This window comes from Anastrepha ludens, chromosome 6 (genome assembly GCF_028408465.1).
Source record: "Anastrepha ludens isolate Willacy chromosome 6, idAnaLude1.1, whole genome shotgun sequence".
NCBI lineage: Eukaryota > Metazoa > Arthropoda > Insecta > Diptera > Tephritidae > Anastrepha > Anastrepha ludens.
In genome coordinates this window covers 114,104,916-114,119,346 of record NC_071502.1, presented here as the reverse complement: position 1 = coordinate 114,119,346, position 14,431 = coordinate 114,104,916, and the positions used below count along the sequence as shown (strand labels likewise).

Genomic DNA, 14,431 nt, shown 5'->3' with positions numbered 1-14,431 from the left:
TTGGAATTGAGTTTCACGGAGATTTTTGGGGGGAAAAATCGGTCCAATCAACTACAAATGAAAGTCAAAATGAAGTGGAAAAAAATTCCACACGGAATTCAGGATAAGGCTGATTATTTCAGAAGATTATTCGGAAAGAGTCATAAGAAAAACTACTCTAACGTCAGTTGGGCATCCAAATATGAGTGAATATATTGGACCACGTGGGTAATTTTAGAACAAATAAAGGGTTATCAGATTGAAGGTACTTTTCCAATGGGGGGTGTTTTACAGATCACGCGTGACTACTGTCAAACATTTTTTTTCAGTATTCATTGACATTTCATCATGGAAGGACTTACGCCTCAACACCGTTTGCAAATCGTACAATTGTATTACCATAGGAGCACAATGTCTGTGACAACCACTAGTGAAATTTTCCAAGGAATCTTTTTGTGAACATATTAAACCTTTAATACTCAGTTTAAGAGGGTTTTTGAACAATTTTGAAAAAAAAAATGGGTTAAATAGTCACATAACAGTGGGATTCAACGGGTTAAAATGTTCTACGAAAAATTTCTCATTGAATTTTACTAAAAGTCTTCTAAGACGAAATTTAAGAGAAATCAATATTTGTACTGGATTTACTATATTATTTAATATGGCATTTGATCAATATTGCGAAACTTTAGTACAAGATAAAAAAAATTGTGACCCGGTAGACCAAAACCCAGTTGGGGTTTTACTATTCTACATTTGCAATTGGTTTGGGCCCGAAAATTGCTGTCGCACAGTGTTACCGGCTCATAATTCTTCAAATACGAGACCGGCTACAATGTAGTGACAAAAAAAAAAAGAAAACAAAAAAACATTAAGACTCTTAGAAACGCGCCAATGAGCTTAAAATTTTCTTAAAATTACCAAAATTGTGTGCGTCAAAGATTTATGTATGAATTATAAATGAATTTGAAAAAAAATTTTAATGAAGTTATAATATTATATAATATTTGGAACATTCCAAGTAACGGAGAGGTGTATATTTGAAGTGCATTACTGCATCGCGGGTTTGTAAATTTTTGTCAGAATTTTATTAAGCAAAAAAATAAAAAATATGTGAAAGAATGTTTAGAAATGAATGAAAGGTTTCAGTTGCCATCAACTGGCAGTCGTTCAATTTAGGTGCAGAACTTTTTTAAAATGCGAAATGGGTATTCGCATATAAATTTTTGTTTTTTTCATACTTCCTTATTATTCTTTCTTATTCTTGAACTATTGAACTAATTTAAAAAAAATTTTATTTTATTTTTTACTTTTATTTTTAAAAGCTTACATGATAATAAAATTATTAGCAAACTCACAAAAACGCAGCGCTAGGAGCAGAGCCTTTCGGCTTTTTAAAAAGAAGTTTTATTGATTACACAGGAAGGGCCAAAAAAAGGGCTAAATCAAGTTACGAAAACGGTAATCTGGTCACATTGATCACCAATTCGTCTAGTGTGTCGTCACCAAAATCAGCTGCTATTGTCAAAGTCGTTGCAAGCAAAGTAACGATACCACGATAGGCGCCACCTATTATTCTTCGCTTCGTGTCAAATGCCTATTGATTGTATGAAAAGTTGCTCGAAAAGTCGAGAACTAGCACACCATTGTTCTAGGGCGTCAATGCCATTTTGAAGCTCAGGTGCGTCATTTGGTTTAAAAATTAAAAAAAAAAAAATACATCATCAGCATAGATAAAGATGTCGGGAAACGAAAGCGGGTACTAATGTCGCTAATCAAAAAAACGAATGAGAGCAGTCGGTCCTGGTATACGACCTTGGCGAACGCGAGAAGAGGCAAAGAAAGGTGCAGAAGAAATGCCTTCAATTGCAGAGAAGAATTATGTTTACAGACCTGTTTGCTTTGCCGGCATCCATTTCATTTAGTTTTTATGTTTTGATGTTTCTCCACAGAAGACAGAAAACACAGGGTTGTATGTCGAAAAGTATCGTTATTATCTAGGATAATTTAATAATCTCAGATTTTGGGAGAGAAATTTTGTATGGGAAATCGCGCTTTTTAATTACGGATTTTGAGTTAAGGGGGAAGTCTACTGTGACAAGGGAAAAAACAGGCTTATTTTCCGGATTTTATTTCTAACAAAATATTGCTCGTACATAAAATCTATTTAAACTCTTATCTTTATTATATATTTAAGTTTTTGAAAAAAAAATTTTAAGTCAAAATATTCAAAATGGCCGCTGTGGCACTTCTGCAAGCGCAGGTCCGCTTTTCTTAGGTGCCTAAACAGTGTACATGAAATCTTACGTTTCGGTGATCTAAAACAAAAAAACAAAATATTGTTATCATATACATAGTATTGACTCTCGTCTGACGTAGGATTATGTCGATAAAAAATTTTGGCGTTGAAAAAAAAATTCTTGAATTTTTTTTCTTTTTTTTTGCCTAAAATTGATGTTACTATTGTTTATAACAATTTAACAAATAACGATATCAAAAAAATCCTATGTCAGACGAGAGACACTATTACAGAGAATATATAATTAAATTTTTAAGCTGATTCATTTATCAGAACTCGAGATATCGTGTACACCGTATACAAAAACTTAGTTTCGAGAAAAATGCGTTTAAAGTTTCAGTATAGCAGGTACGCGCTTTGGAGCGCTTCGGGAAAAGGTCGAAATTTCAACGAAGAAAAATTTAGCCAGCTGTAACACATATTGTACCTTATTTAAGAGGGTTCAAAGTATTTTTTAAGCTAATAAAAAAAAAATCGATTTTTTGAAAAATTCACAGTAGACTTCCCCCTTAAGGGGTTAGGGGTAGTCAGAAACTTAAAAACATTGCATTTTCTTAAAGTATAATATCTTTAAAATATTTTGTGAAAATTCAAAGTGAATCCGACAAAAACTTTTCGAGTTATTCAACATTTAACGAAGGGGGCTCGGGCGCTCCGGAGCGTTCGAGAAGGTAGAATGCTACGTAGGCAACAGCAAATCGATATTTTGGAAGCTGCTATGACGGCTGAAGAACTATTATATGGCCCAGGAATAGATGGCACAGTGTAAGTAATTAAATAATTCGTATAACTCCACATAAGTCGATAGCAAAACTTTAAAAGCGTTTTTCTAAAAACTATGTTTTTTGAACTGGTGATCACTGTAACTTAAAACCCGCTGGTAGATTTCAATAAAATTTATACTGCTTTTGAAAAACATAAAAAACTCGTGCCTTATCGAAGGATTTTTTTAATTTCGATTTTTTTTTTAAACAATTGTCGGTTTTTTTCTCGAAAATTTGAAAAAATTTTCCTGAGGCCTCCATATTGTTAATTTTGAAAAAAAGCTTCGATCGGGCACAAAATTATCTATTAATAAAACTAATTTCTCTTGCCCGTTTGATTTTAGATGAATCTCCAAGGACTTGTGATGATCACCGCAAGGGGCTTCTGGAGAAACGGGCTCCACGCAAACAGCGACAACGTTTACAATTATTATTTTTTTTTTGAAATTTTGCTAAAGTCAGTTCAAAACATGATGTATTAATGTGACATGATGTTTTTATTTTTGTAAAATAAAGCAATTGACTAGCAACAAAAATTATTGGAAATCATCATATTTACGGGCCTCTGACTACCCAAAACCCCTTAATCTTTTTTGTTGTTAACCATACATACTATGTATGTGAAACGAAACAAATATTTATTCATTTTTGTATTAATACGAAATTTATTATCATTCCCAGCAATAGCATTGTGACCTTTCTAATTCCAGATATCAACTTTTTAGCACAATTTGATCGTGCAAAAGTAGTTATTGAGAAATTATCAAGTAAATCATATATTTTATATTTTTTAGCAACTGCGTTGTATATATGTATGTATGTATGCATGCACATATGTATGTTAATACTAATAATTAATAATAAATTTGTACAAGAAAAAATTCGATCTTTGAAAAAGTTTGGTCCGCTGCGGACAGGATTCGAACCTGTGCGGGCAGAACCCAATGGATTTCAAGTCCATCTCCTTAACCACTCGGACACCGCAGCTATATTTATTTACTCTGCATAATGCCATTCTCATCTTAAGTGCAAAGAGAGCGCTCTTACAAAAAACAGAGAATGTATACATCATGGCACTGCCAATAGGAAATTATTAATTTATCATGGGGTTGTCGTATTTTAGTTTATCGAAATTTGTACCAAAATCGAATTGTTCGTCGGAAATGTATGGTTTATATAAACTAATTAATCTTACATGTGCTACAAATATTATATTATAAAGAAATATGAAAAAAAACGATTATAATTAATTCACTTTTATAAATTCACAGTAAAAAATATATATTGTTATATATGCGGGGGAGTGGTTTTAAATTAGTTTGTGAGAGAGGAAGTTAAATCACCGGTCGATACCATCTAACGGAAGACCCTGGTAACAAGTTGTTTCGACAAGACTGGGCTCATGTACCCGATTGTTCGATGTTGACGATGTTTGATGTTGCTTTCGCCTACTCTTTCCTCTCTTTTCGTCCGCTTATTAAGCAGTGCTCTGTTATAATTGAAATCAGTCAGTCAATTAAATCCACAAAATTAATTCACCCGTTCACATATAGCAGATTACCTGCAAAATTTACGATCAGTTGTCAAAACAATATATAAGTTTTTCTTTATAGAAATCGCTTTGGTGGAATATTTTGGAATTTTTGGTTTGTTTAATTATTATTAACGATATGAAGAAAAGACAAGGGGAAGGAATACCTAATTTGATTGCGCAATTGGCTGCTAGTAGTAAATAGTTGGAGGAAATTCATAAACGACGTTTACTGAGGTTTCAAAAAATTATGACAGCAATACGCATTCGAAATTCGATATCACATTTTATAATAAGTAATAAGAGGACAAAGCCCTTAAGGGCACACGATTTTTCTGTAATATGAACGCATAATAATGCATTCCTAACAAAAATTGTATTACAATTATTTCTACAGACCTTTTTTCTTTGCCGGCATCCATTTCATCAAGTTTTTATTTTGATGTTTCTCCTTATATTCGTAATAATAATTATCGATAACACAGAAAAAACAGGCTTGTATGTCGTAGAGTATCGCTATTATCTAGGATTATTTTATAATCTCAGATTTTGGGAGAGAAATTTTGTATGGGAAATCGCGCTTTTTAATTACGGATTTTGAGTTAAGCGCGAAAAAGTAGATTATCTACTTAAATGTGAACGTATTATAAGACTATGCTTATTTTGGCTTAGCAAAGATTCTGTGCGTTTAACGTTAGATGAAAGCAATGGAAACAACCAAACACAAGAAATTATACGTACATACACACACTTTCATGCCACAGCGTCTTCCGCATGAAAACGCAAACAAACGGCATTTGGAGGCATTATAGTAATTGGTGCTTTCACAATTTAACACGCTGCACTTCGTTTTCATTAGTTTGTTTAGTTCAAACCTCACAATTCACCATGTTACCAAGCAATTCACTGAATTTTCAAAAACACGCAACTTCTATTCCTGTTGTTTGTTTTGTTTATTAGTTTTGTATTATTAAGGTGTCTGCCGTCACACTTCTCAAAATAGCGAAAAAATAAGTTACTATTTTCAGAAGACGCCACCTTCAGTTTCAATTCGCCTTCGTTCTACATCAGTACTACAGGTAGCGTCTTCCCAAAAACAGGTCTGACGTCAGCTCCCTTTCCAATACAAACAAACAGAAGTTACATGTTTGTGAAAATTAAGTGAATAGCTTGGTAATATTGTTATTTGTGAGATTTAAACTAAACTAAATTAAAACGAAGCACTGCGCGTTAAATTGTGAAAGCACCAATTATTATAATGCCTCCAAATGCAGTTTGTTTGCGTTTTCATGCGGAAGACGCTGTGGTAAGAAAGTGTGTGTATGTACGTATAATTTCTAGTGTTTGGTTGTTTCCATTGCTTTAGTCTACTCTTCCCCTTCATATATAAGTAATTCACCTTTCTTTTGTTTGTTTATTTATGGGCTGATATGACACTGCGAATTCGAAAGGCGCGACCTGATGTTCCATCATTCTTGGTATAGAAGCACTTTGGCAACAGCTGTATTGAAAGGAATAATCAAGGCGAATTCATTACAGCAGAGAATCAAGCAAGGCGGATTTAATAAGGTGACAGCATTCACCCAGCTGAATTTTTCGCCGTAGGTATGGCTTACGTCAAAATGATATGCTTTGTGTGTATGTATTGGTATGTTTACATTCGTATGTTTACATTTGCTTGCTGATTTTGACATGATGCTTGCACCAAACGCAACAACAAATACATGTAGGGTTTTACTTAGACCCGATTTACACGAGGAGACATCTGGAAGGGAGACACTGGAAATTCTCTTTTCATGTCTCATTCGCGGCCACACGGCCAAAATTGTTTTCGGCCATGATTCTTGGTTTTCGGCAACATTTTGACATTTAATGCTTTAGCATCGTCTGGTTCGGATGTATTCTCGCATGCGCTTACATGTAAAGCGGAAAACGTTCGTCAACAATTTCTTAAATATATGAATGAAAAATGTAAACTGGCTAAATAATAAATAATTTGTTGTTTTTTTATTTAAATATATTTATAAATTATTGTACTTGAATAAAAAAAATTAAATTAAAAATCTTTCATACATAAATAATTAACTTAAAATTAACTTGAGTATCTAGAAATGCCGGGAAAATTAGAATTCAACATAAAAATGCCCCATAATACAATACAATATATTTTAAATTATACCTACTTTACTAGCAAAAATAATCTTGCATTTCCCAAGCAGTGTTCGGATGTTTGTCATCTTTGTTATCTTCCGTTTGCTTGAAAACCAACACATAACTCAGAACCTTCTCCCACAAAAGGAGAAAACAAATGAAGCAACTGTCACAAATTGCTTTAAGATTGGAAATACGAATAAGAAGCACAAAGCGTGTCGCCAGTACAGGAGGCAAACTCCCTTCTCTCTTCCGCGGCCGTCCTTCACCACCGAACAAAATGTTTCCTTTCCAGTTGTCTCGTCGTGTAAATGGGCACTTATATGTGTTTGCTGTCACCTGTAATAAATTCGCCTTGGAATCAAGGATGATAGAGTTCAATTTGCCTTGCACCATTGTGATCAGTCTCCGTATTCAGTTTATTTATATTTACGTGAATGGTTTATTCAAATTAAACTGAAGCTGAACTTGTGAACATAAATTAGAAGAAAATAATTAGAAGTTACTCATTTTTTGAATTCCATTGAGTTAAATTCGTTAGTACTGTCGAGGGGATAAGATCATGTCGTTTAAGTTCTCTGATCAAAGGTTGGAATATGATGGCTCTGCAAACAGCGAGGTGATTTTTACGCCAGATAAAAAGGCGTACACAGAGGACAACATATTGATTTACAATATTTTCGTATACAACATTCCAAGAAGGGTAAGAGCTATAATTTTATTATTATTGTTAATGGAATTTTTTTCTAAATTATGAATATCATGTGTTGCTGCAGATGAAGGACGCCGATATAACTTGTTATTTTTCTAAGTTTGGCGTGATTTCAGAAGTACGACTGGTGGATGATAAAAAGAGATCTCGTCGTTCTTCGCCGACAGTAGGATTTGTGAACTTTGTCGAACCAGAAAGTGCTTACAGGTAAAATACTTTAAACGAAAACGAAGTACCCCCTGATTTCTCATAAAATATTTAGAGTATTGCAGAAATTTAATCATCGTATACGAGGTTCACGTATTGGCGTTAAAGCTGGCAATAGTTGGAATCAGCCTGATGCCGAAAAGGCATGTAGCCAAGTGGTACTTGGAACCCAACAAAAGAAAGTTGAGGCTTCGAACTTTGATACGAAATTTACTAGTCTGAATATGCTATCGTTAAATGATGATTGCTTAGATATTATTTGTGGCCTATTAGTGCTACGAGATCAAATACGTTTTGCGCGAGTATGTAATCGTTTTCAAGAAATATTCAGAATGTTATCCAGGCGCGCATATAAAAGGTTTGAGTTTTGTAAACTCTTAGGGATGACATTATGGGAGATACGCGACTTCTTTCGTTTTGCCGGCGAAAATATTGAGGAAGTGACGGGCGATGTACCATATAAGAATCGTGAACGCATCATTACATTTATTAGAACGTGCTGCGTCAACTTAAAACGAATCACATTATTCGATAGTAAAATGGAGACCGATTGTTTGAAGAAATTATTTCGCAGCTTCCCTCTATTACGGGAGTTACATTTGCATAGTTGCGGTATAGATGACCTCTCAATACAATCTCTCCAATATTTGACTCAATTAGAGAGTCTGACACTCTCCGAGAACTATGAGCTAACAGGTAAAACAGTTAGTCTTATAACGAAAAACGTGCCCTTAAAATATGAATACGTACATAAATATTTATATTTTCTTTGTTTGCAGGCAAATTTATGAACTCGTTAGTACAGCTGAAGTATCTAAATTTGTATGGTTGTAGAAATATTCAAACTTCCAATTTGGTTGAGATTTGCTGTTCCATGCCGAACTTAAAATCGCTTGATATACGTCGTTGTGAACGGCTATCGCCAATCTTTTTCGACACCATGGCAGAACATTGTCAGCAACTCGAAACATTGAAAATGTCTTGCCCAGATTTTCCATACGAGCATGTAACATTATTACCTCGACTGAAACACATTGAATTGTTACTGCACACATCTTTTTCGGTATCACATACACAGATTTTTTTGAAATTGATCGAAAATAAGTCACAGCAATTAGAAAGCTTAAAAATCTATGGCAAAAATTCAATCAATCCGCAAGAAATAAGTTTCATATCAAAATTGGAAAAACTGAAATCATTATATTGCCCAAATAATCCAGCAATCGACGATAACGCACTTCGAAAACTGTGCCAATTAGAGCAACTTGAAGAGCTGGTTATCAAAAACAGTGGCGATATAACAAATGAAGCTCTGATAAAACTGTTGCAAAGTTGCAAGCGTCTGCGTCATTTAAATATACAATTTTGCAAAAAAATTACTTGTGAATTCGTTTTAGAAGCCATAAATATATTAAAAGACCGTAAAGACAGATCTCATCTTCCATTCGTCCTTTTTGTATATGGAACATCTATAGATAAATATGGAATGTCCGAGGTGTGTATTAAGAATATTGACAATAGCGGTAATTTTCGTATCTTTTCACTTTTTCCTTTCATACAGTGTCAGAAATACATGGAGGCTGAGAAAGGGTCACTTATCAAAATAGTTTTCGAAATATTAACTTTTGATATAGGAATTCCTGACAAAGATATTTACGACTTGTGGGATAGCGATGATTGGTACGATGAGGAAGGTGATATTCTTACCGATGAGGATGATGATTTCTACTTCCCAGACTCGGATATGGAAGATTATGATCGCTTTTTCAATGAAATAGTTTAAGTTAATTTCATTTTAAACAATTATAAAACAAAATTATAATATATAAGGAGTAGCGATAATACTTAAAATAGTACGCTATTAAGAAAACAATTTAATTTTTATCGTAAGTCGACTTAAGCTATATGGCATACACCCGCAGAAATTTATTTATGAACAAATTTAAATGCCGTTTTCATTTATAACCTACAGATAACTGGTGAGTGACGTCGATGTTGAGCAGGCACCGATGGAGCAGCTTAATCAATTTGTTCTTTACATACTGTGTATGTGGGACGATAAATATATATTTATAATTTGTATTAAGTCTTCGAACATTTTTGCAACTCTAATTTTGTTTGAAGTAAATATGAGATGAATGAAATATGAGTGGTTTGAAATATTAATAAGGGTAACTTTTGTAACATAGCCGCAACATTAAGTATTTGTCGATTAGTCATGCCGTAACCACAAACAGCTGATATTGAAGTAGAATTAATTACAACATTTACTTTTTGTCATGAAAACATGGATAATTTTCTACTAATTCAATTAATTTTTCGCCGCTCATTTCTAATATTCAAATTTTTATGGCAAATATCAATTCATCGATCTCGCAAATGATCCCATAAATGCTATATAGGGTCCATATCTGGACTCTGTGGAGGCGTTGATAACAATTGAGGTTCTTTATGTATTAGCCACATCTTCACAAGGTGCGCGATGTGTTTCGGATCGTTGTCCAGCTGGAAATAAAATCTACCAGACAATCCCAATTTGGCAGCGCTTTGTAACAAGTTTTCTTGAAGGATTTTAAAATATTCTTCTTTTGCCATTATTTCATCAATAAAAACAAAATTGCCAATACTTGATGTGGACACGCAGCCCAAAACCATGACGGCTCCAACTCCATGCTTGGCCGTTTTAATTGTATTTTTCGGATTTAATTCTTCATTTCGCTTCCTCCAGACTTTAAGTCGCTCATCATAGTTGAAAATATTATATTTCGACTCGTTGTAGAAAATTACTTTGTCCCAGAAGTCAAATTCTTTGCGTTGATAAGTTCTAGCAAATTCGAGCCTTTTATTTCTATTAGCATCACTGACAAAGAACTTTTTTCTAGCAATACATGACTTATGTATATCCATTTCTCTTCATTGATCTTCAGACTGTGGCCCCTATTATGAGTTGCATTCGATCTTCGATATTCGTTCGTTGTCGAAGATCGAAAATCGAATGTCAATTTGGTATTATGAGCGGTGCATGCCTGTCGAAATTTTCGTTGTATACCGAATTTAGAGTCGAATGCAATTTTGCTTTCGATTGTGTAGCGTATTGTGGGAAAACTTGTTAAAATGTAAGTTGTTTGCGATTATTTATTGTTTTATAGTAACCAAATAATAAATATATACTAATTTTGTTAATATTATGCAGGAATATGTTAATATATGTTAATATTTTGGGAGGAATTTACAACGGAGCTGAATTGCTTGGGACCACCAGTTAGAACGGCAGCAAAATGGATTAAGGTTAATAATGTTTTTTTTTTGCGATGTTTATAGAAATACATTTTTATTTTCCCTTGGCAGGTATGGGCTGAAATACGTAGAGGAACTGAAATACATATTTTTTTCAAATGACGAATAATTGAATAAAGAAAATTTATAACAAAAATAAAACAGAAACTGTGGCGTAAAGGTTTCTATTTAATACTTTTTAGATTTTTCTATAATATTCTAAGAATTTCATTTCTTATGTTTTCTGCTTCTCCGTTATTTGGCTCCACTTCAATATCTTCAGCATCATCGTTGAGGGTCTCATCGGATAACTCTTCATCCGGAAGTTGAACATTATAAAACAAGCAAATGTTGTGCAAAGCTGCACACACATTTATAATTTGTGTTGCTTTTTTTGGAGAATAGTGAAGAGCTCTTGGCTCGGGTGCACTGCTGCAACTGGTTTTTTGTACTGGACAGTAGGTTCATAAACGGCTCTTTAGATAATCTAAAGTTCTTTAAAAAACTGTAAGGAAATTTCTGTAATATTATGTACGTCAACACATTTTGAAAATACTAAACTTGCTCAGTGGAAGCCATTTCAAGGGGGTTGGATGCGCCCCTCAGCTGTTTTCTACATCTAGCTAGTTCCACTAATCTTTCATCGAGCGTTGAATCGTCGAACCACAACTCCGTTGTACTCATTTCACAAAAAAATACTTTTTTTAACTTTTAAAATTGTTGTTAGCAAAGAATTTCAACACAATCGGTTTTTCTTTTATTTTGATTTGCTGTATCAGCTGAGAAAAATTATCTATTGTAAATGCGTCGAGCGATCGAAATTCACAATAGTCCTATTCTTCAACGAATGAGCACCATAATACCAAATGAAAATTCGTTCGATCAGCACTTTCGACTACAGTCGAAGATCGAATGTTGCTCATAATAGGGGCCTGTATCCGATGAAACAAAGGAGTTTAGAGATGTTTGCGATATAGTAGCTATATTTGGAGCACTTACAAAAGAATTTTTTTCTATTGTTCTCTTGATAAGGCATTCATATCTCTCAGTTAATTTCCTAGGGCGGTCTGATCTCGGTCCTTTTCTCCTTTTTGAACCTTTGTATTACCTTTTGCACTGTTGTTGATGGTTTTCTCGATTTCTGAGAATGACTTTCCATCTTTGTGCATGCGTACAACAATTTTTCTCTCCACTAATGTCAATTCTTTTCGAGGCATGATTGGACATGTAAAAAAGTAAACACAGATACGAATAAATGAATTTCATCAGTTATACTGAAAATAGTCTGCCAACAAATATTGGCCCCTATTATGAGCAACATTCGATCTTCGACTGTAGTCGAAAGTGCTGATCGAACGAATTTTCATTTGGTATTATGGTGCTCATTCGTTGAAGAATAGGACTATTGTGAATTTCGTTCGCTCGACGCATTTACAATAGATAATTTTTTCTCAGCTGATACAGCAAATCAAAATAAAAGAAAAACCGATTGTGTTGAAATTCTTTGCTAACATTATTTTTAAAAGGTAAAAAAAGTATTTTTTGTGAAAATGAGTACAACGGAGTTGTGGTTCGACGATTCATCGGACGATGAAAGATTAGTGAACTAGCTAGAAGTAGAAAACAGTTGAGGGGCGCATCCAGCTCCCTAGAAATGGCTTCCACTGAGTAAGTTTAGAATTTTCAAAATGTGTTGACGTACTTAATATTACAGAAATTTCCTTACAGATTTTTATAGAACTTTAGATTATCTAAAGAGGCGTTTATGAACCTACTGTCCAGTACAGAAAACCAGTTGCAGCAGTGCACCCGAGCCAAATCCATTCCCAATATGTTAAAGCTAGCCACAGTTCTGCGATTTTGTGCTCAGGGATCGTACCAATTGAATATTGGTAATGAAGGTATGCTAGGACTTGCTCAACCCACTGTGTACGATGATGCTGAAGATATTGAAGTGGAGTAAAATAACGGAGAAGTAGAAAACATAAGAAATGAAATTTTGAGAATATTATAGAAAAAAATCTAAAAAGTATTAAATAGAAACCTTTACGCCACAGTTTCTGTTTTATTTTTGTTATAAATTATCTTTATTCAATTATTCGTCATTCGAAAAAAATATGTATTTCAGTTCCTCTACGTATTTCAGCCCATACCTACCAAGGGAAAATAAAAATGTATTTCTATAAACATCACAAATAAAAACCATTATTAAGATTAATCCATTTTGCTGCCGTTCTCACTGGTGGTCCCAAGCAATTCAGCTCCGTTGTAAATTCCTCCCATTTTTTTGCTGCTTGAAGTTTGGTGCAAATCCCTTTTGCGAATTGTGGATTCGCCTTTTTAATTGTTGTTTGGTACTCACGACTTTCGACCTGCATAAAATTAACAAAATTAGTATATATTTATTATTTGGTTACTATAAAACCATAAATAATCGCAAACAACTTACACTCTAACAAGTTTTCCCACAATACGCTACACAATCGAAAGCAAAATTGCATTCGACTCTAAATTCGGCAAACAACGAAAATTTCGACAGCGTTGCACCGCTTATAATACCAAATTGACATTCGATTTTCGATCTTCGACAACCAACGAATATCGAAGATCGAATGCAACTCATAATAGGGGCCATTATTTCGAAGCATCGCAAATCAAAACTACCGTTATTTCGCGCATTGTGCCCATTTACACACGGAAACATTTAGAAGGGAAACATTTTGTTCGGTGGTGAAGGGCGGCCGCGGAAGAGAGTCGGGAATTTGTCTCCCGTACTGGCGACACGTTTTGCAGAGAACGTTAATGTAAACGTTCTCTGCGTTTTGTGCTTCTTACAGAGAACGTAAATTCATAGAGAAGGCGTAGTCCCGGCCCGTTCTTCTTTTTGGGCTCTAACAAAACACGGGTAAGAAACTCAACTCAGAAATTACTTCACCACAAGTTAACAGTATGTGGACTTGCCACAGCAAAAAATATTACCATTCCCTAACACTTCTTAAGAAATCCAGCGCACATTCATAGGCACAGCATTGTATGCACAGTAACCTTCAAATATGTACAGCACTTAAAATACTCTGATTTCAGAGTAAGTTTCTAAACTTGCAGATATATGCATATGTTTTTGTGCACTTTTTATCAATTGAAGAACCACATACGTAAAGTAATATACTAATTAACTATGTACCTACTATCTGAGAACACAAAATAATTGTTTCGAAATTTTCTCCTAGCATTGAAATGTGAAATTTTTTTATAAACTACTTCGGTTGTTTTATGCAACCTACTGTATGCTCATGCGCGCACTTGACGCACAGCAGCTGCGGTTGTCGAGTAGAGGTGCCAAACTATCGATGGTGGGCGCCATCGATTGTGGACGATAGTAATTCTCAAACCATCGATGGTGGTCGATAGTACCATCGATAATGGTCGATAGTCGCAATAAAAAACAGTGATTGAAAATCATTGAAATTTGTAAGAAAAAACAAATAATTTGAATTTTATTTTAATTCATA

General features: G+C 34.2%; 1 protein-coding gene and 1 non-coding gene across 3 annotated transcripts; one reads left to right on the top strand and one right to left on the bottom strand.

The window, feature by feature from the left end:
- Positions 1–3,947: 3,947 nt before the first annotated feature.
- Positions 3,948–4,029, bottom strand: Trnas-uga (transfer RNA serine (anticodon UGA)). The gene has a single exon. It is a non-coding gene; the product is annotated as a tRNA-Ser (tRNA).
- Positions 4,030–7,115: 3,086 nt separating this feature from the next.
- On the top strand, positions 7,116–9,738 carry LOC128867776 (uncharacterized). Of its 2 annotated transcripts, XR_008455027.1 has the most exons (6): positions 7,116–7,427; positions 7,501–7,643; positions 7,699–8,339; positions 8,423–9,138; positions 9,205–9,529; positions 9,616–9,738. XR_008455027.1 is itself a non-coding variant. In XM_054109266.1 (5 exons), the coding sequence occupies exons 1-5, from the start codon at positions 7,287–7,289 to the stop codon at positions 9,424–9,426; spliced, it is 1,863 nt and encodes a 620-aa protein (XP_053965241.1). In that variant the 5' UTR covers positions 7,116–7,286; the 3' UTR covers positions 9,427–9,738. The 2 variants fall into 2 exon arrangements, 1 of the variants encoding a protein (XP_053965241.1); XM_054109266.1 differs by having other exon boundaries at positions 9,205–9,738.
- The last annotated feature ends 4,693 nt before the right edge of the window (positions 9,739–14,431 follow it).

Excerpts from the sequence above, each read along its gene's own strand:
- LOC128867776 (XM_054109266.1), top strand. The coding sequence starts at position 7,287 with ATGTCGTTTAAGTTCTCTGATCAAAGGTTGGAATATGATGGCTCTGCA. Across the intron at positions 7,644-7,698 it reads GAACCAGAAAGTGCTTACAG|AGTATTGCAGAAATTTAATC; the intron begins GTAAAATACTTT and ends TAAAATATTTAG. Across the intron at positions 8,340-8,422 it reads CGAGAACTATGAGCTAACAG|GCAAATTTATGAACTCGTTA; the intron begins GTAAAACAGTTA and ends CTTTGTTTGCAG.